At 44.2% G+C, this 20541-nt stretch overlaps 2 protein-coding genes across 2 annotated transcripts in view; one reads left to right on the forward strand and one right to left on the reverse strand.

The window, feature by feature from the left end:
• RNFT1 (ring finger protein, transmembrane 1) overlaps positions 1 to 6978 on the reverse strand; it is a 68580-nt gene extending 61602 nt beyond the window's left edge. Inside the window, exon 1 of the mRNA XM_082248374.1 lies at positions 6882 to 6978. Coding sequence (XP_082104500.1) covers positions 6882 to 6907 — 26 coding nt within the window. The 5' untranslated portion in view covers positions 6908 to 6978. The remainder of the gene's footprint in view (positions 1 to 6881) is intronic.
• Positions 6979 to 7144: 166 nt separating this feature from the next.
• LOC309548122 (uncharacterized protein) overlaps positions 7145 to 20541 on the forward strand; it is a 537501-nt gene continuing 524104 nt past the window's right edge. The window contains exons 1-2 of the mRNA XM_082248087.1: positions 7145 to 7193; positions 18645 to 18748. Coding sequence (XP_082104213.1) covers positions 18647 to 18748 — 102 coding nt within the window. The 5' untranslated portion in view covers positions 7145 to 7193; positions 18645 to 18646. The remainder of the gene's footprint in view (positions 7194 to 18644; positions 18749 to 20541) is intronic.

The following is a 20541-nucleotide window of genomic DNA, read 5'->3' on the forward strand; positions in this document are numbered from 1 at the left end:
ACTGAACACCAAGATGCAAAACAGGAACAAGTTCTGAGATTTTTAATGCTAGGCACAGCCGAGGCCAGCTGCGACCGCCTCCTTTTCAGACAGGGGCTCTAGTGAGCGCTGGAGAGGCAGAGGGGAGAGCAGTGACTGACAATTACTGCTCTTCACTCTAAGCAGACCAACAACGTGGGATAGCTTCAGCATCACATTGCACTTGGGGTGCCATTAACATTTAACGTCAATGAAAGCGAGATGTGTGTTTGCAGGACACAACAAAGCGTGCATTTTCTATGCAGTTTGCTGTGCTTTCGGAAACATGCAGATGTGAATGGAGCCTCATTGTTCCTGTGTAAACATACCAATTTCAGTTTTAGGCTCCATCTCCCTTTTAGTTTTTAGGTTAGAAAACACCTAGCGTAGAGGCAGCACACATTTTTTGGCTCATTTTTCCAGCAACACAGTGCAATCTATTGATTTCAATGGGCTGCCCTACATGTGCAAAGTAGCTCATGGGACATTTTGGCATGTTGAAGTTTGCACAGGTTTCTACTGCGAGTTTTGCTTCATTTGGTCTATTGTTTTTTTTTTTTTTCTCGTGGCAAAATGTGTGCTTGCTTCTGCATTTGGGGTGCCTTTACCATAATTGTCCAAAAGTATGACTAGTTAATTTTAAAGCGGAGTTCCAGCCATTTACTCACCTGTCCAACGGTCCAGCGATGCGGCCGCCGGAAGCCTCGATCCTCTCCCTCGGCGCCGGCATCACTGCTGTGGGCACCCGGCTGTTACAGTTTGCGGCTTCACAGCCGGGTACCCACTGCGCATGCGCGAGTCGCGCTGCGCGCCGTGATTGGCCGGCAATCTTCTGGGACCTCTGACGTGTCCCAGAAGATTGCAGGGAGGGAGGGGGAGAGGAGAACTTCCGCTCAGGGCGCCGCGGCGCTCCGAGCGGAAGTGGGAGCGGGTACCTGTCAAAACTAGGTACCCGCTCCCCCCCCCAAAAAATGACATGCCAAATGTGGCATGTCGGGGAGTCAGGACTCCCTAAAGCGGAAGTTCCACTTTTGGGTGGAACTCCGCTTTAAGTGTATAAAAGGTGGATAAACACTATAGAATCTGATTGTACAATCTCTGTTCAATCTCCTTTAGATTTAACAAAAAATAGATAAGGAGGAGGACACACCATCTTTCCAAACATCCTACATTCAATCACAGAGGCCCTTGCACTACATAGTTGATAATAGATCTAAAGGAGACTGTACAATCAGATTGTATGTATGCTGAGTTTTACAGGACTTCCAGGGATACATGTTCTGCTTTCATTACTACAGCTCTGTTATCTAATTGTTCAGCTCCTCCACACTCTGCCAAATGAACAATGTAAGCAAGATGAAAGCAAGGTTAATACAAAAAAAAAAAAAAAAAAAAAAAAAAAAAAAAACTTCTATGTCCAAGGGTAGGGCTAAATGTAAAAAGACAAAACAAAAATACAATGCATCTGGCCGGTGTTGTAAAATTTCGTGGACCCGTGAAAATTCCGGACCCTCGTCACTTCCGGTGAGGCTACGTCATGTAGCACAAGGCATTTTCAAGGTCCGATGAAATTCTAAGACTTATGAACAGCTGACTGAGAGGAGGAGGGGCTGAGGTGGGACGCACACACCGCTGCGGGATAAGGTAACAACACGTCATCGAGCAAGGAACATGTTGCAGAGCTGACTTAGAGGAGGCGGGAAGGAAGTGAATACTCATACTAAATAGTAATGATATAAAAAAAAAAAAAAAAAAAAAGAAATACTAAACATTTTTTATCATTACTATTTAGTATGAGTATTCACTTCCTTCCCGCCTCCTCTAAGTCAGCTCTGCAACATGTTCCTTGCTCGATGACGCGGCGATGTTGTAACATTATCCCGCAGCGGTCCGAGTCCCATCTCAGCCCCTCCTCCTCTCAGTCAGCTGTTCGTAAGTCTTAGAATTTCATCGGACCTTGAAAATGCATTGTGCGCATGAACACCGGGGCTCGCAGTAGTTGGTGGTGACGGAGCGTCCCCGGAAGTGACGAGGGTCCGGAATTTTCACAGGTCCGACTAAATTTTAGAACACCGGCGCCTGGAACTACATGTCCTGGGGGTTGGGCAATAGGATTTGCACATCCCTGATTAATGCTTTATTAGTACACAGGGAAACTGGAATTTGTAAAAAAACGTAGACTTTAAAATGGTACATTTTCTCAGTTTAAACATTGGATATGTTTTCTATTAGGAATAAAATATGGGTTCATGAGATTTGCAAACCATTGAGTTCTGTTTTATACAGATTTTACACAGCATACCAACTTTTTTGTGATAGGAGTTATACTTTTTTTTTTTTCCCCCTTATTAACCGCTTCTGGACCGCTTGCCGCAGTTTTACTGCGGCAGGCAGCCCCTCCTACGCAAACCGACATACGTATAAGTTGGTCGCCCGCCTGCAGCTAGGGGCCGAGTGTGCGTCACCGCCGGCGCGCTCCTGCCCCCACACGGCAGTGGGGACACTGATGCACGGGGGACAGGCGGCTTCCGATTGCCGCCTGACACCCGCGATCGCTCTCCGCTGAGAGAGAAGAACGGTCAGCTGTTGTTCTCTCTCTGGAATGATCACAGAGCGCCTGTGATCCTGCTATATAGGATCACAGGTCTCTGTGATCATTTCAAAAGCCCCGCCCCCCTTACAGTTAGACTCACTCCCCTAGGCTCACATTTAACCCCTTGATCACCCACACTGTTAACCCCTTCCCTGCCAGTGTCATTATTACGGTAACAGTGCATATTTTTAGCACTGATTACTGTAGTAATGTCACTGGTCCCCCCCAAAAGTGTCAAAAATGTCAGTCAGGGGTCCAATCTGTCCACCGCAATGTCGCAGCGGGGAAGCCAATGCATAGGGCAGGTGGCTCCGATTGCTGCCTGACACCCACGATCGCTCCCCGCTGAGAGAGGACGGGCAGCTGTTGTAAACGCAGCTGACCGTTCTTCTCCCTGGAATGATCACAGGGCTCCTGTGATCCTTTTATATAGGATCACAGTTCTCAATGGTCATTCCACAAGCCACGCCCCTAGGTACACATTTAACCCCTTGATCACCCACACAGTTAACCCCTTCCCTGCCAGTGTCCTCTGATTACTGTAGTAATGTCACTGGTCCCCCCAAAAGTGTCAAAAATGTCAGTCAGGGGTCCGATCTGTCCGCAGCAATGTCGCAGTCCCACAAAAAAAAAAAAAAAAAAATTGCAGATCGCCGCCATTACTCGTTAAAAAAAAAAAAAATACCAGAAATGACAAAAATTCTTAACTTTTTGGCTCCTAGATTCCAAGAAAATTCGTCAAGCCCTGCCTTACACACACATGAACTTTAATGGCATCCTAGTCTTAGTCCGTGGGGTCCAATCTTGAGTTGGTCCACCCTTTGCAGCTATAACAGCTTCAACTCTTCTGGAAAGGCTGTCCACAAAGTTTAGGGGTGTGTCTATGGGAATGTTTTCCATTTGTGAGTTCAGGCACTGATGTTGAGGAGAAGGCCTGGCTCGAAGTCCCCGCTCTAATTCATCCCAATGGTGTTCTATCGGGTTGAGGTCAGGACTCTTTGAAGGCCAGTCAAGTTCCTCCATCCCAAACTCGCTCATCCATGTCTTTATGGACCTTGCTTTGTGCACTGGTGCGCAGTCATGTTGGAACGGGTAGGGGCCATCCCCAAACTGTTCTCACAAAGTTGGAAGCATGAAATTGTCCACTGAAAATGTCTTGGTATGCTGACGCCTTAAGAGTTCCCTTCACTGGAACTAAGGGGCCAAGCCCAACCCCTGAAAAACAACCCAACATTATAATCCCCTCTCCACCAAATCATTTGGAGGCCCAATGCTCATTCAGTCTCCGCTCTAATCCATCCCTAAGGTGTTCTATCAGGTTGAGGTCAGTGTTTTCTGCACTGGTTCAAATCATTTCAAATTTTATTTGGGTACAGCATCGCATGACCGCGCGTTTGTCAGTTAAAGTAACGCAGTGCTGTTCTAGCAGAATACCGCTTCCCATCAGAAAATGCAACGGATGTGATGTTGCAAACAAAATTGCCTTTTGCGCATGCGCTATACGTTCCAACATGGCTGCTATGCGTTTCAACAGGTTTCCTAATCTGACAGAATACGAAGGTGGCAGGGGACATCTTCTTACACCCAAGCAAGTCTTCAATTTCACACTTATTTTAGCAGCCAGCTCACCTTATATACTGAAAAAGACTATTTCACCGCAACCAGATGAAATACTAAATTTCACTATATAATCAGTTTGGCGCTGAGCAGTGCGGGGTGTACCAAGATGGCCGTCGCCACCTTCTGCCTGCAGGCTTGTCTCTGTATTTACTAGAATACTAATAATACTATATTAATAAAAATGCAATACAGTATTTCAGTATATAAAGGTGAGTTTACTGCTAAATTATGTGTGAAATTGAAGACTTGCCTGGCTGTAAAAACATGTCCGCTGATACCTTCGTGTTCTGGCAGATTAGGAAACCTATTGGAACGCACGGCGCATGCACAGTAAGCAATTTTTCTCAGAAAGTTACCTCTGTTACATTTTCTGATGGGTAGTGGTATTCTGACAGGACACCCCATCGCAAAAAAAATGGCCAGGTCATGAAGGGGGTAAATCTTCCAGAGGTCAAGTGGCTAACTGCTACATCAGTAGGTCAGATCGTTCTGTTAAAAAACAGAATTACTAGCAGGATCACCTGGTGAAAATAAAAGAAAGAAAGCCTAAAAAACAAATGCAGCCAATACATGGAAGAATTAGTAAGCTGCAATTCAATAAAAGTTTGATTTTGGGTTTAACCACTTTAAGACCGCTCACTGTACTGCTACTGCGGCTCCCCTGGGCAGGGCCGCTGATAGGGGGGGACCACCAGCCCTCTTGTAGGGGGCCCGAGCACACAGGGGGGCCCACACAGAGAGGGGGATTTGTATTGAAAAACAATGACATAAATCTTCCTCCAGCACCTGAATCTGATCTGTCCCTCTCCCTGCTATCAGCTTTTATCTGTTGAGAAAGAGACAGTTGTCCCTCACTAATCCCCCTCCCTTGTGTGGCCCCCCTCCCAGCACTTATCCCTGCTCAGGAATTTATTTGTAAATTGTAACTTTGTTTCTCTCTCTCTGTCTCTCTGATCACTGAGCTCCAACTGTCCAGCCTGTATATTTTTCTCATCTCATCTTCTTTTGTATTTAACATCGTTTTTTTGTTTTAGATTTAGCAGGAATTATGTGAGTTATGTTATATTTGTGTCTGCTAATAGTGATTTTGTTGTAATTTTAGCTAAATATATCTTTAATATTTTCTTGAGGGGGCCCTGCCAGGTAGTCTGTACGGGGCCCCGCGATTTCTAACAGCAGCCCTGCCCCTGGGTCCAGCGACGTAGGCGTTGGACACCTAGTGGTCTCAGCGGCATGCGCGCTGCTGGAGGCTCGCTCCCGCTGTGTTTAGACACACGCTGCCTCTCTTCCCCGATTGTCGGGGAAAGTGTGAGAAGATCCGCCGCTTGTGTAAACAAAGCAGGCGGATCTTCTCTGACAGACAGGGAGAGATCACAGGATTCTGGCTGTGTCACAGAACCCCCCCTCCCCCCACACACGTCAGTAAGCATGAGGCACAAATTTAACCCCTTGATCACCCATAGTGTTAACCCCTTCCCTGCCAGTGTCATTATTACAGTAACAGTGCATATTTTTTAGTACTGATTACTGTAGTAATGTCACTGGTCCAGCCAAAAGTGTCAAAAATGTCAGTTAGGGGTCCAATCTGTCTGCCGCAATGTCACAGTCCTGCAAAAAAAAAAAAAAAAAAAAAAAAAATCGCAGATCACCATTACTAGTAACAAAAAAAAAAAAAAATGACAAATCTTTCCCATAGTTAGCAAACTCGATCACTTTTGCGCAAACCGATCAAAATACGCTTATTGCGATTTTTTTTTTTACCAAAAATATGTAGCAGAAAACAAATTGGCCTAAAATGTTAAATAAAATTTGATTTTTAAATTTTTTTGGGGGGAATGTTATATATCAGAATGTGAAAAATATATTTTTTTTTTTTCAAAATTGTCACCCTTTTTTTTAATAATTAAATATCGCACAGGTGATCAAATACCACCAAAAGAAAGCTCGATTTGTGGGGAAAAAAAAAGGACGTAAATTTAATTTGGTCACATCGTCGCACAACCGTGCAATTGTTCGTTAATGTAACGCAGTGCCAAATCGCAAAATATGGCCTGGTCAGGAAGGGGGTAAAATCTTCTGGTCTTAAAGCGGTTAAAAATACACTCAATGAGAATTTTTTTTTTTTCGTCAAAGCCATGTAGCTAAATACATTTTGGCCTAAATATATGACAAAAATTGAATATATTGGATATTTTTTTTAACTGTCAAAAGTAGAAAATGTAAAATTTTCGCTTTTTTTATTAATATCGCAAAAAAAAAAAAAAAGCGCAGAGGTGATCAAATACCACCAAAAGAAAGCTCTGTTTGTGGGAAAAAATGACGTCAATTTCTTGTGGGAACAGTATTGCGTGACCGAGCAATTGTCAGTTAAAGTCGCGCAGTGCCAAGTTGGAAAAAGTGGCCTGGTCATTGAGCAGCCAAATCCTCCGGGGCTAAAGTGGTTAATACTGCTTTAAGAAAACGGTAGGACATGATGGCAAACCCAGAAAACAGATTTGGGGTTTATAGGACACACAGATTTAAAAACTAAACGCCACGTCTATAGGAAGAACATACTGGAGCTGCTGATCATTCCTGAAGGGTTCTAAGCTGAATGTACTGTGTGCTGGTCTTCTACCACACCAAATGTTTACATAAATCACATTCTCACCCCTCAGAACATGGTCGGAGCTTCATACTGTCCTGGGAAGAAGTAACCGCAGCAGTCCATGTCCGCCACAATACAAGTCCCGGGCTTCGCTTACAGGTGGTCTCCGGTTCCGGGTTCTGAGGGCCTGACCTTCTCCAGCCGACAACAGCTTACGTCACGAGGGAGGGCGGGGTTTGTGTACTCCAGTGTAGATCCGCCTGAGCCGGGGACGCCGCTTCACGTCTTGACGGGGAACAATCTGTGTGCGTGGTTACCAAGGGCAGGGCCGGGTGGCGTCCTCTCACCCTAGCAACCAAGTCCTGCTTTGCTCACGTAACTGATTCTTCCATCGATTCTCCACAACCTAAACGGAGGACTGTAAATTCGAACCGCTGCTTCTGTCCCAATACATATAACATAGCTAAGGTTTGTACTACGGTTCTGCTTATGCTTGCTGAATAGGGGTGGCCCTTTTCATTCTTTCTTTCTTCTTTTTTTTATTACCCTTACTACTTCACACCTAAGGGTAAAACAAATGTAAATCCCTTAGCACAATTTTGCAACTTTGATATGTGTTAGTAAAACCATATATATCGTCACAACTACTTTTTATTTTTTAGGACCAATTGGGCGTTGTTTTGGTGGTAAATGGTAAAGGATATCTCCTGATTTTTATTATTGTTATTGTTATTATTATCATTAATAATAAAGAAAAACTGGCTCAAAATATAAAATAAAAATATTTTTTTTATTTATTTATATAAATTAAAAAAAATAATTTTTCAAAATCTACCCCAAATAAGCTAACCGTGACCTTTGACCCCCAACCGTGACCCTAACACTAACCCTGGCCAACTTTGATCTTGTTATTTTTTTTCTTTTACTTTCTGATTTATTTTCTTTTTTATTCTGTATTTTACATTTTTATTTGATTTTCATTTTACACATTTTTGTTTGTTAACATTTTTCTCTCCTGTAAAAAAAAGGAAGAAACAACGTATCTTTCTCTTCATTCAGAAGAGAAAGTAAACACAGGGACGGGCTCGTGACCGATCACTGCAATAGCCAATCAGAGGCTATCACAGGGATCAGGTGAGCTGGAACCGAAAGTCCCAGGTTCTGATCATTAGTATGAGACAGGGGCTCGTGAGAGCCTAGTCACTGTGCTGGGAGTGTGATATGCGGCGCACTCCCAGCATAGAGGGAAATATGCATATATGTGGCCTCACGGAAAAAAAGCCCACTTCCATGAGGCGGCATACAGTATATGTGTGCGGTCGGCTGGAAGGGGGTTAAAGTAGAACTAAAACCTGTTTTTTTCGCTTTGGATAGAGTAAAAGAGAATTCTAACCCCTTTGAGTTTCTTTTTTTTGCCATCTATGTCCCATTGGGGAGAATTCCCTTTACTTCCTGTCCCATAGCCAAAATAGGAAGTGAGAGGAAATCTCTCCAAAGTGAGTGGAAATCCTTGATTGCCCCCAGAACTTTTTTGTACAGTTATTGCCCCCGTTTTAAGATTCCCCCTCTATTTCTTTTCTGGTGACCACACTTTGGGATTTCACATTCAGTATAACAGGAAACAGGACAAATAGGGTGAATCTCCCTAATGGGGACAGGGACAGTAATAAAAACCTGACTGTTATTAGACATGTTCTAATTGTCTTTAGTTATACTTTAAAGTGTTTGTTACCCCAATATTTCATGTGCATGCTGTACCATGTACTTGTATGAAAAAGTATCCTGTTCTCTCTGTATTGCTTCCTTTATGTGAAAACCCTGGTGTTCTCCCAGTCCCTCTGCCTTCCTATTAAACACTGACCACACTAAAGAGGAGAACACAGCGTTGCCAGTTCTCTAGCTGTGCTGGGAACTCAGTGTGCTCTCCTCCAATGATAAGATTTCTCCTGACGTCTCCCCCCTCCTGCACAGCCATTCACTGGGAAGATCAGTGTGCTGTTGCTTCTCCTCCCCCCATGTCTTATGCAGCTAAGAACAGATGGAACATGATCAGTTATAAAAATGTTATATCTATGCACAAATGTTTTTTTGCTTTTGGGAGCATCTGATAAATGCAAGTTTTTCAAGCACTGCAGTTAAAGTCTATGAGACCTTAAAACGCACAATTCTGACCCAAAGAATCTCACATACTTTTTTTTCAAGTGGCACATTGCTCAAGTGTAAATGAGCCCCTTGAGAATAATGGGATTCTTTATCTTGAGTGTTGTTGCGTTTTGTTGAGCAACAAATCTATGGGGTGAATGGGTGCTAAAGTGCAACTTTAGTTTTATAAAGCTGAACTTTGTGATCAAATATTCTTTGCCCTGTGTATTATTACTTGAATCTTGATGTGCTTTGTGTATCTAATAAAATTCCATAATGCAGTAGACAAAACACTTAAAGCTGTTGTAAACCACTGGGTGCCTTTTTTTTTTTTTACGCCTGCAAGGTAAAGGCATAATGTGCTTGTATGCATCACATAGTAGCACATTATGTGAAACTTACCTGAAAACTAAGCATTCCAGTGATGCAATGTCAACGCTGGAGGCCGCTTCCATCCTCACCCGTCTTACTTCCCGGTCGCCGTTTACGGCCCATGATTCTGAAGGAACGGCCTGCGTGGCCGTTTCTTCAGAGCGCATGCGCAGATGATATCGGCTGCATATATGGTAAATATCTCCTAAACTGTGCATGTTTAGGAGATATTTACAGTACCTATTGGTAAGCCTTATTATAGGCTTACCTATAGGTACAAGTAAAAGATTGAAGTTTACAACCACTTTAACCACTTTACCACCGGAGGATTTTGCTGTCTTACGTCCAGGCCACTTTTTGCGATTTGGCGCTGTGCGACTTTAACTGACAATTGCGCGGTCGTGCGACGCCGTACCCAAACGAAATCAACGTCCTTTTTTTCCCACAAACAGAGATTTCTTTTGGTGGTATTTGATCACCTGTGTGATTTTTACTTTTTGCGCTATAAACAAAAAAAGAGCGTTTATTTTGGAAAAATAACAATATTTTTAACATTTTTTTTATATGAAATTCCCCCCCAAAAAAATGTAAAAATCAAAATTTTTTTAAATTTTTGGCCAATTTGTTTTCTGCTACCTATGTTTGGTAAAAAAAATCACAATAAGCGTATTTTGATTGGTTTGCGCAAAAGTTATTGCGTTTACTAACTAAGGGAAAGATTTCTGTCATTTTTGGTGTTTTTTTTTTTTAACTAGTAATGGCGGCGATCTGCGATTTTTTTTTTTTGCGAGACTGCGACATTTCGGCGGACAGATCGGACCCTTGACTGACATTTTTGACACTTTTGGGGGTACCAGTGACATTACTGCAGTAATCAGTGCTATATATATGCACTGTTACTGTAAAAATGACACTGGCAGGGAAGGGGTTAATTTTATTGGAGAGGGAGGGGTTAATGTATGCCTGGTGCTTACTAACGTGTGTGCGGGGAGGTGACTGAGTGAGTCAGGGACAGATCGCATGTTCAGCTATGCTGAACACTGCAATCTGTCACTCCTTGTCACTTAGGAGATCTGCCCACTCTGTTTACACAAGCGGGCGGATCTCCAAACTAGATTCCCCGACAATCGGGGAAGAGCAGCGGCGATCGCCGCCGCTCCTCCCCTGGCCCGACTCCCGCTGTGACTGAAAACAGCGGGAGCGCGCCTCCGGCGGCGTGCGAGCGCCATCTACAGGGGGAGGAGTCCAGCGACGTAGTACTACGTCGCTGGACGATAACGAACCACTTTGCCGCAGTACGGTCAACGTGACCGGTCGGCAAGTGGTTAAAGTGATTGTAAACAATCACCTTTAAAAACAACCCATTCAGTTTAAAATATAATTGGAGGGCATTGTATAGGTATAAAAAAAAACATTATAAATATATTTTTTCCTTTTTTTATAAGTGATCACATTCCCTCTGTTCTAAGCTGCATGCTGGGGAAGAGAAGCAGCTGCACACTGAGCTTCCCAGTGAATGGCTGCACAGCGAGGGGTGTCAAGATAAGTCTGATCATTGGAGGGGAGCACACTGAGTTCCCAGCATAGCTAGAGAACTGACCACAATGTGCTCTCCTACTTAGTGTGGTCAGTGTTTAATAGGAAAGCAGAGGGACTGGCAGGTACACCAGGGATTTCACACAAAGGAAGCAATACAAAGAATGGAGTACTTTCTCATACAAGTACATGGTACAGCAGGCACATATCAGGAATATGATGTGTTGGGGTAACAGACACTTTAAAAAGTGCAAAAGGCTGTATAGTTTACTTCAGTACTTACCACAGGAAGCAAGTAGGAGTCCATAATGTCCATACTAGGCACCAGAAGGGTTACCTCCAGACTGTTTTTATAAACCTCAGGACAGCTCCTCAGAGAGTTGTAGATAACTTCTAAATAACAATAACAAAAGAAAACACCAGAGGGCACACTCTAAGTGTAGTATTAGAGTCGGTTCACACTGTGGCGACACGACTTCGGGGGCGACTATTGAAGCGACTATTCGGTCAAAAGTAGTGCAGGAACCTTTTTCTAAGTCCAAGCGACTTGAGTCGCTCCTATTAGAACGGTTCCCATAGCACAGAATGGAGCACGACTTGTCAGGCGACCAAGTCGCCTGACAAGTCGCGGTAGTGTGAACCGACAGTTAAAATGGAACGTTACACATAACAACTTGATAAAAATCAAATTCTTTAGGAAGCAACATACATTCCTAATTCAAAATTATGCTACCAAAATGAGTTTGTGCTGTAAATTGCCTCCAGCATTGTTCGTGTTTCTTCTTGGTAGAGGCTGCCATTTTGCTGAAGCGTAGAGCTCCTGAACAGTAGTAAATCTTTCAGTTGTCAGCAGATCGACCTCTACAAATTAGTGCCGAAAAATATTGAGCAACTGATCATGTCCGAGATTGCAAGCAAATGAGCTGCAAGTGTGAAAATGACTTGCTAAGCTATTGCTAGACTTGCTAGGCTTCACAAGTTTGTTGCACAATTGCAGTAAAGGCCCGTACACACGTACCGATCGTCGGCATACAAACGTCGGTGGACGAAGGATCTGCCGATTGTACGCGTGTTAGTATGGTGCCTCCGACAGATGTCTGCGCACAATCCGCGGACAAAAGTCTTTCGTGCAAACATGAAAATATTTGTATGCCGACACCAGAACGGACGATTGTTCGCCTGTCAGTACACAATTCGGCCGACAGACCGCAGATTTGCAAGACTGGGCATGCTCAGAAAATAGAAAACACAGGGAAAGTTAACCATTACATGACATCACTTCTGCAGTCGGCGGACAAAATTCTTGTGCTGTCCTTGTGCTGTCTTTGCACTTTTCAGCAGACACCGACATCCCGGGGAGAAAAGAGGAACATTTGTAAGCCGACCATCGGTACGTGTGTACGGGGCTTAAGTCTGCATTGTATGACTCCAGATCAACTTTCTTTGCAAACATTCCGCAAGTCTGCAAGTTCTGGTTTAGTTATGTTGTGCAATAGTCATCCCACCACAGGGGTCACTGTGGCTGAATTTTCATGCTGTACACTTGCAGAGCTCTTGCTGTAGACTCACCACTGCAACTTTGCTCTTGCTAGAGACTTGCCACGCAAATTTGCTACAAGTAGGAAAAGTGTTAACTAGAACTTGTGCTTCAAGTGCTCTGCAAGTGTACAACTTGCCAGTGAAAATGTGCAGCAAGTTAACAGACTGACAATTCAACACTGCCACAAATGTCTGGCACGTTATCCTTGCTATCTGGGATGCAGTGCAAGGTTAAGACCATGTATTACTGGATCTTACCACTTTCCAACTGCGCTACAGCCGAATGACAGCTACAGCGCGGTCATCCAGTTTTGGGAGGGCGTCTATTTCATACCTTCTGTGTGCAGCTCTCTGCTTCATATACTGGGGTCCCCTGCTAGTGCTCCTCACTCCTCCTCTTCAGCAAGTGCCCCAATTGGAAGCTGTTTCCTATGGGGGTACTTGTGCAAGCTCGCTCCCAAGCCGGCTTGTCTGCCCCGTTGACACAGATAGTATGACTCGGCCCAGCCCCCTGCTTACTCATCACAAAATGTGATTGACCGCAGGGGGAGCCAATGGCTCCTGCTATCAATCTGTCCAGTGAGGAGGGCGAGGGCATTGAGAGCTGTTGCTCTCCTGCACATCACTGGATCGGGCTCAGGTAAGTCAGGTAAGTATAAGGGGGAGGTAAGGGGACACATGCAGGATAGAAGGTTTTTTTGCCTTGATGCAAAGAATGCATTAGGGTAAAAAACCCTAAGGTTCCATTCACAGCTGAGCGATCCGGATTGTGGGTGGAATCACCATGGTTCTGCCTGCGATTCCCAAATTGCGGCAAAACGCAATACGCACTTCAGTCGTGGCAAAAATCACAAACGCTCCTGGCTGTGTGCCAAGATTTGGTACATGAGCTTATTTGGGGCGTTTTTGGAATGGAGGGAGGCTCATTTAAATGAGTGGTGCCGTTTCAAGAATGCTTCTCTAAAAAACAAAAAAAGCTAAAAAAAAACCTAGTTGTAGCAGTTGTTGCTGCAAATTACAAAGGTGTGAATGGAGGTTAAAGCCTGGCCATAGACGGTTCGAATCTGGGCCTTTTCAGCAGGGACCAGCCAAAATTTGGACCATGTATAGGCAGGCTGATTGTACCCAAGTTAATCCAGGTTGGGTACAACCTGGCTGTTATTGACGCTAGAAATAATCACTGTGTGTTCTCCAGGCAGGGGCGGCTCCCCGTCCATCGGGAGAACATAATAGCTCTGCGAGAGGGACTGCCCCATCAACACTGACTATGTTGATGGGGGAATGGAGTGATTTTCATGGTTGCAAGAAAGAAAACCGCACCATCTATGGCTGGCTTAAGACTTTAAAATCACCTTAAAGCATTTGTAAAGGTTCACTTTTTTTTTTTTTTTTTTAATAACAAACATGTTATACTTACCTGATCTGTGCACTGGTTTTGCATGGAGCAGCCTCAATCCTTCTCTTCTCAGGTCTCTTGCCAGTGCTCTTGGCCCCTCCCCCCTGCTGAGTGCCCCCATAGCAAGCTGCTTGCTCAAGGGGGCATTTGTGTATGCTCACTCCCGAGCCACCTCTATGTGTCTATGAGACACAGAGCTCAGCATGGCCCTGCCCCCTGTTTCCTCCTCAGTGGCTGAGATTGACAGCAGTGGAAGCCAGTGAGTTTTTCAGCGTTTTTTAGATTTTTTGCATTGACGTTTTTCAGCATTTTTTAGCGTTTTTTTGGCGTTAGCGTTTTTTGGCATTTTTAGCTAAAAATAACCTCTCTGCAATTTTAGTAACTTCAGCTTTTCCACATTGCAATGCTTGCCAGAATTGCATCGCATTTGTGTTCACACCCATGCGATAAGATTTAGGTGCAGGGAAAAAAGGCCTTACAACATTTTGGTGCAGATGTGGACCCTTTTTTCCCTGCACCAAAATCGCATTGCAGGGGTGTGAATACCCATGCAATGAGATTCTGTCAAGCTCACTGCATTCTGCAATCTGTTTCGGTGTGTCGTTGATGGAACTTTAAGCCCTCGTTCACATCGGGCATATTTGACATGCGATTTGACATGTCAAATCGCATGCCAAATCAGAGCATATTGCCAGCAACGTCACTGTCCGAATTGGTGCAAACCTGACTTTGCGGCGCCGTGCCGTTTCCCAAAAGTAGTTTCTGCACTACTTTTGACGACTTCAAGGCAATTTCAATAGACATCTGTTCATGAACCCGTACAGATGTATGTCAAATTGCCCCCGTAGTCGCACTGACATGCAAGTTTGAAATCGTGCACGTTCAGCTGAATGATTTCAAACCTGCCCTCAGTGTGAACCGGTGGCGTTGCCAGCAATAGACTCTGATTTGACATGCGATTCGACATGACAAATCGTATGCCAAATTGGCACAATGTCAACAGGGCTTCATGTTCCATGAACGATATCCCGAAACAGATTGCAAAATGCAGTGCTCTTGTCAGAATCGCATGGCATGGGTGTTCACACCCTTGCAATGCGATTAGATGTGGAGAAAAAAAGGGTCCCACAACACTTTGGTGCAAATCACATGCGGTGTTGAGCATGCACCAGTCTGAACCCAGGCTATGTTCCATGAACTACATCTCGAAGCAGAACCCAGGCTTAATAAAAAGCAATGGAATAAAAAAAAAAGTAAAAAAAACACCAGTTAGCTGCGTTTTGTTGACGTTTATTAGCGTTTATCAGCGTTTATTGACATTAGAGCGTTTTCAAAGCTTAAAAAAAAAGCTAACTCAAAATCCACTAGTTTTCATTTTTTTTTTACAGCCAGAAAACGCCACTGCCAAAAACTGCTGATAACAGCCTATGTGTGCGTGGACACATAGGATAACATGCTGGGGAGTTTATTGGCTGGAGAAAAAAACGTCTGACGCCAAAAACAGCAGCTGTAAAAACGTCCAGTGTGCATGAGGCCTAAGGGGTAGGGTTGCCACCTCATCCCTTTAAACCAAGACACATATTAATTGCACAGGTTCTGAGGCCAATATAATGCACATAAGGCACTAAGTGAGTTTAATTAGCTCCTTAATTTTTTACCGATCACTAACATGCCTATACTGTAGATGCCATGCCTCCCGAAACCTGCAGACAGTGTTATTTTTGGCCCACTGCGATATGGGTTAACTCAAAAGTATGCATGCATACAGCTCTGTCTGCTTCGCATTATAAAATCAATGAAGAGCATTGCCAGGCAGACAGGGAGCTTAAAGTGGTTGTATACCAACTTTAAAGACTTTTACCTATAGGTAAGCCTATATTAACCACTTTAATACAGGGCACTTCCCTCCCTTCCCGCCCAGGCCAGTTTTCCCCTTTTAGCGCTGTTGCAATTTGAATGACAATTGCGCGGTCATGCAACACTGTACTTACACCAAATTTATATCATTTTCCCCCCACAAATAGAGCTTTCTTTTGGTGGTATTTGATCACCTGTGCGATTTTTACTTTTTGCTAAACAAATAAAAAAAGACAGAAAAGTTTGAAAAAAAAAAAGTTTTTTTGTTTATGTTATACAATTTTGTAAATAAATAAGTTTTTTTCTGCACTGATGAGCACTGATGAGACTGCACTGACAGGCACTGATGAGGAGGCAATGATGGGGTGGCACTGATGGGGTGGCACTGATAGGCGGCACTGATAGGCGGCACTGATAGGCGGCACTGATAGGCACTGATATGTGGCACTGATAGGTAGCACTGATATGCAGCATTGGTGGGCGCTGATAGGCGGCACTGCTGGGCACTGATAGGCGGCATTGATGGGCACTGATAGGCGGCACTGACGGGCACTGATAGGTGGCACTGACGGGCACTAATGGGCACTGATAGGCAGCACTGGTGGGCACTGATCGACACTGACGGGCGGCACTGATCGGCACTGACGGGCGGCACTGATGGGCACTAATGGGCACTGATAGGCGGCACTGGTGGGCAATAATGGGCACTGGTGGGCGACACTAAAGGATGGCAATGATGGGCACTTGTGGGCAGCACTGATAGGGAGGACACTGGTGGGCATCACTGATGGGGAGGGCAATGGGGGCTCCCTGAGCCCTGATTGCCATCCCTGGTGGCCATAGTGGGCATCCCTGGGGTCATAGTGGGCATCCTTGGGGCCCAGAGCTGTGTTATCCTGCCGCCGTCATATGACGTCCGGTCAGGATAACTCAACCACATTCCCGCCGTCATTTTGTAATAGGGCGGGTGGGAAGTGGTTAAGGCTTACCTATAGGTGCTATAAATATCTCCTAAACATGCACCGTTTAGGAGATATTTACAGTGCATGCAGCCGATGACGTCTTTGACGCATGCGCTCTGAAGGAACGGCCACCCGTGCCGTTCCTTCAGAGCCCAATGCCGTGAACGACGGCTCCCGCTCGCATGTGCGTGAGTGATGTAATCGCGGCTCCGGCCAATCAGATGGCCAGAGGACGCGATCCAGGAAGCAGGAAGGCCGAACATGTCGGCCGTCCTGTGGGCGCTGCTGGGGCTTCGTTTTTAGATAAGTACTTCATAATGAGCTAGTATGCAATGCATACTAGCTCATTATGCCTTTGTCTTTACAGGTTTTTTTTTTCACATTTTTTTTTCAGCGTGTTTACTTTCTCTTTAAAAAATTGGTCAAAACAGCTTGTTTTTGCCACCTGTGTGAACAAAGTATGCTATAAATCACAAAAAGGTGACACTTGGAAAGAGGCCCATTAGTTGCATAAAGAAGAATCTTTTTTAAACTGTGGGCCTCTTAAAACCTAAAATTCAGATTTGTTGCTGTATTCATAGGCCCCTTTCACACAGGCGCCTCCATTTGGCGGACTCCACTTGCTCAGTGGGGGATTGCTTAGCTGATCCCCGCTGAGCAGGCAGATGATATATCTGTCTCTAGTCACTGTGCAGAGCGGAGACGGACACAGTCCCGCTCTCCTCTTTGGGGAAATTGGATGAACACTGCCTGCCAGTCCGTTTTCAATCGATCTTTTCTGATCTGATCCGCCAGACGAATGGAAACTAGGGCCACCGTCCGCCTAGTTGAATTTTGCAGGCAGGATCGGATCAGATAGCGGCAGATGTGCTGACATCAGCCCCTCCATAGGTGAGAGTGCAAGGTCCAATCAGGTCTGCCTGAAAAACTGACAGGTGGACCTGACCGGAAAGTCTGTGTGAAAGGGACTTTAACCACTTGACGACCGCCCACCGCAGATTTACTGAGGCAGGCAGCCGCTCCTGGGCAAACCGACGTAGTACTATGTCGCTCACTCAGGAGAATCTAAGGGGCGAGTGCGCGCCGCCATCGGTGCACTTCCGCCCCCCCCCCCCGCTCGTCAGCTGTGGAGCCAGTGCATGTGACAGGCGGCTCCGAAGGCCGCCGGCCACTCGCGAACTCCACCCGCTGACCGAGAAGGACAGACGGATGATGTAAACACAGCCATCCGTCATTCTCCCTGAAGTGATTACAGAGGCTATGTGATCCTGCTATATAGGATCGCATGTCTCTGTGATGATTTCGCAAGCCCCCCCCCCACAGTTAGAATCACTCCCCTAGGCTTACATTTAACCCCTTGATCACTAATAGTATTAACCCCTTCCCTGCCAGTGTCATTATTACAGTAACAGTGCATATTTTTTGCACCCCTAAAAGTGTCAAAAATGTTAGTCAGGGGTCCGATCTGCCTGCCGCAATGTCGCAGTCCCGCAAAAAATTCCACAAAAAATCGCAGATTGCCGCCATTACTAGTAAAAAAAAAAAAAACAATAAAATGACATAAATCTTTCCCGTGGTTAGTAGACGCAATAACGTTTACGCAAACCAATCAAAATGCGCTTATTGCAATTTTTTTACCAAAAATATGTACCAGAAAACAAATTGGCCTAAAATGTTATTAAATTTTAATTTTTACATTTTTGTTTTGGGAATATTATATAGCAGAATGTGAAAAATATTTTTTTTTTCAAAATTGTCGCTCTTTTTTTGTTTATAGTGCAAAAAATAAAAATCGCATAGGTGATCAAATACCACCAAAAGAAAGCTCTATTTGTGGGAAAAAAAGGACCTCAATTTTGTTTGGGTACAGCGTCGCAGGACCGCGCAATTGTCCGTTAAAGTAACACAGTGCCGAATAGGGCCTGGTCATTAAGCAACAAAATTTTCCGGTCCTTAAGTGGTTAATGTGCACTTTTTACATCATATATCACATTCTGCTGATTGTTACACTTTATTTTCTAGAGATGGAAATACTTCCAGATCACATGTCAGACAGCAGACAAAATGAGCCATGGCTGGCACTATGCTTGCGTGAAACTTTGTTACCAGGAAGTCCATGGCATAAGGTATGAAGAATAAATAATTGTTTAAGCAACGGGTTCAGCTTGTAAATTAAAAGTACATTGATTCATAAAGCCAGGCACTGTTTTTAGAAAGGGTTTTGGTTCTAAAGCCAGATGGTCTCACAAAATACCCAGAAATACTCAAATACAAAATACTCAAAAATTTGCCCAGATGAATCATGCTCTGCCGATTACAGATTGTTCTGACTATGTAGGACAATTTAATTATTAAATAGAAACTTTACTCTTATCTTAAAAATGACAAAAACAATCTTTAAAAATGGCAATCTACAAATGGATACTGTACAGGACACTGGGAATGTGTCCTGAATGGCACCAGTATTTGGTCCTCTGCCTCCTCTGCCTTGTCCAATCAGAGAATGCTTTGCATTCATTCAGAAAACACAAAGAATTCTCTTAATGGTGCCCATTCCGAGCTGCTGACCTCCTGTGTTCAGTAAGCAGGAGTGCAGCTGCTTGGCGTGGGACTCGGCAGCAAGTGGTGATGACTGAAGTAGCGATGCGATGTCTACTTCAGTGATTTCCAGCTTCCAGGGGCATTGGCCAGGTATGGTACTATACTCCCCTGGATCCCAAGAAATAACATCAATTATCAATGTAGACATTACCCCTTACTACCTTGACTTTGATACTTTGGGTGGTCATATAACTCCCCAATTATGCCTATACTCAGTCATACCTACTTTCTCCTTGGTATGTTAGATCATTATGTCTACTTATGGTCACCTGATCAACCACTCTTGTGACCACTCATCACGTTACTAAGAATTCTAAGAGGAGATAGTGGATCCTGGAAGCATTTCTCATTTGAACAAATTAAGCCACGCTCATTTAGTTCATATGTAGAAAAAGGAATAATAACCGCGCTAAAGGAACAGGTAAATTGGGACAGCAGCAACTTCAAGTGTGACCACACCCTAATAGATATTGTATATATAAGTGGCGCTAAATATATTAGATGGAGATGGGAAGTCCATAAAAAGTCCAAAAATGTATTGTTGATAAATTCCAGGATCAAGCTCCCTTAAGGGTATGTGTTTACCAGATGAAGGTAAGGAAAAGGCAGTCTCGCTGCGTGGAAACTTGTCACCTTGACAGTAGATCCAGGCCGCTATGATCGGTCAACTCAGTGGACGTTGGATCATGAAAAGCAAAGATACCGCAATAGCGTAAAACCCAACATACAATTTTAATTGGGTGAATAAGGGTTGTGTTGTGAAATAACCTCCACCAAAATGAAAATGAAATATGGTAAGTGGAAACTAAACCATGCAAAAAATAAGGGAATTTGAGATAAATACCCCTTACCAGATAGGTTAAGGGTTAACACCTTAAATAATTGAAATATATCTCGGCTGGAGTCGCCTCTTACCAAACAGAAAAGTAATAACACAGTGAAGAAAACGCTGAAAAGAAATAATCGTGCTAAACCACCACCAGCTGGATTCGCCTCTTACCCTGGATAGATAAAGGTTGGCCAAAGTGTGCTATACAAATCCAGTGTACCACTCAGGAGCCCGCAATATCACACCTGTGAGAGTTGCCTCTTACCACATGGAAATTGAATCAAGCCTGTAGGGTAAACCAAGTGGCCAAAGACCGACCCCAAATCGCATGTGATCCAAGCCTGTATGGTATACGAATATCCAGGGAATCCCGACCAGAGATGTACAGTAACTGGGTCCCAGGAGTTTCAACAATGCAGGGTTTCACCACCATAAGAAGAGAAAAGGGCTCCCATAGCGTAAAACCATAAAAAATTTATTTGATAAAAG

This window comes from Pelophylax lessonae, assembly GCF_965119305.1.
Source record: "Pelophylax lessonae genome assembly, chromosome: 2".
Lineage (NCBI taxonomy): Eukaryota > Metazoa > Chordata > Amphibia > Anura > Ranidae > Pelophylax > Pelophylax lessonae.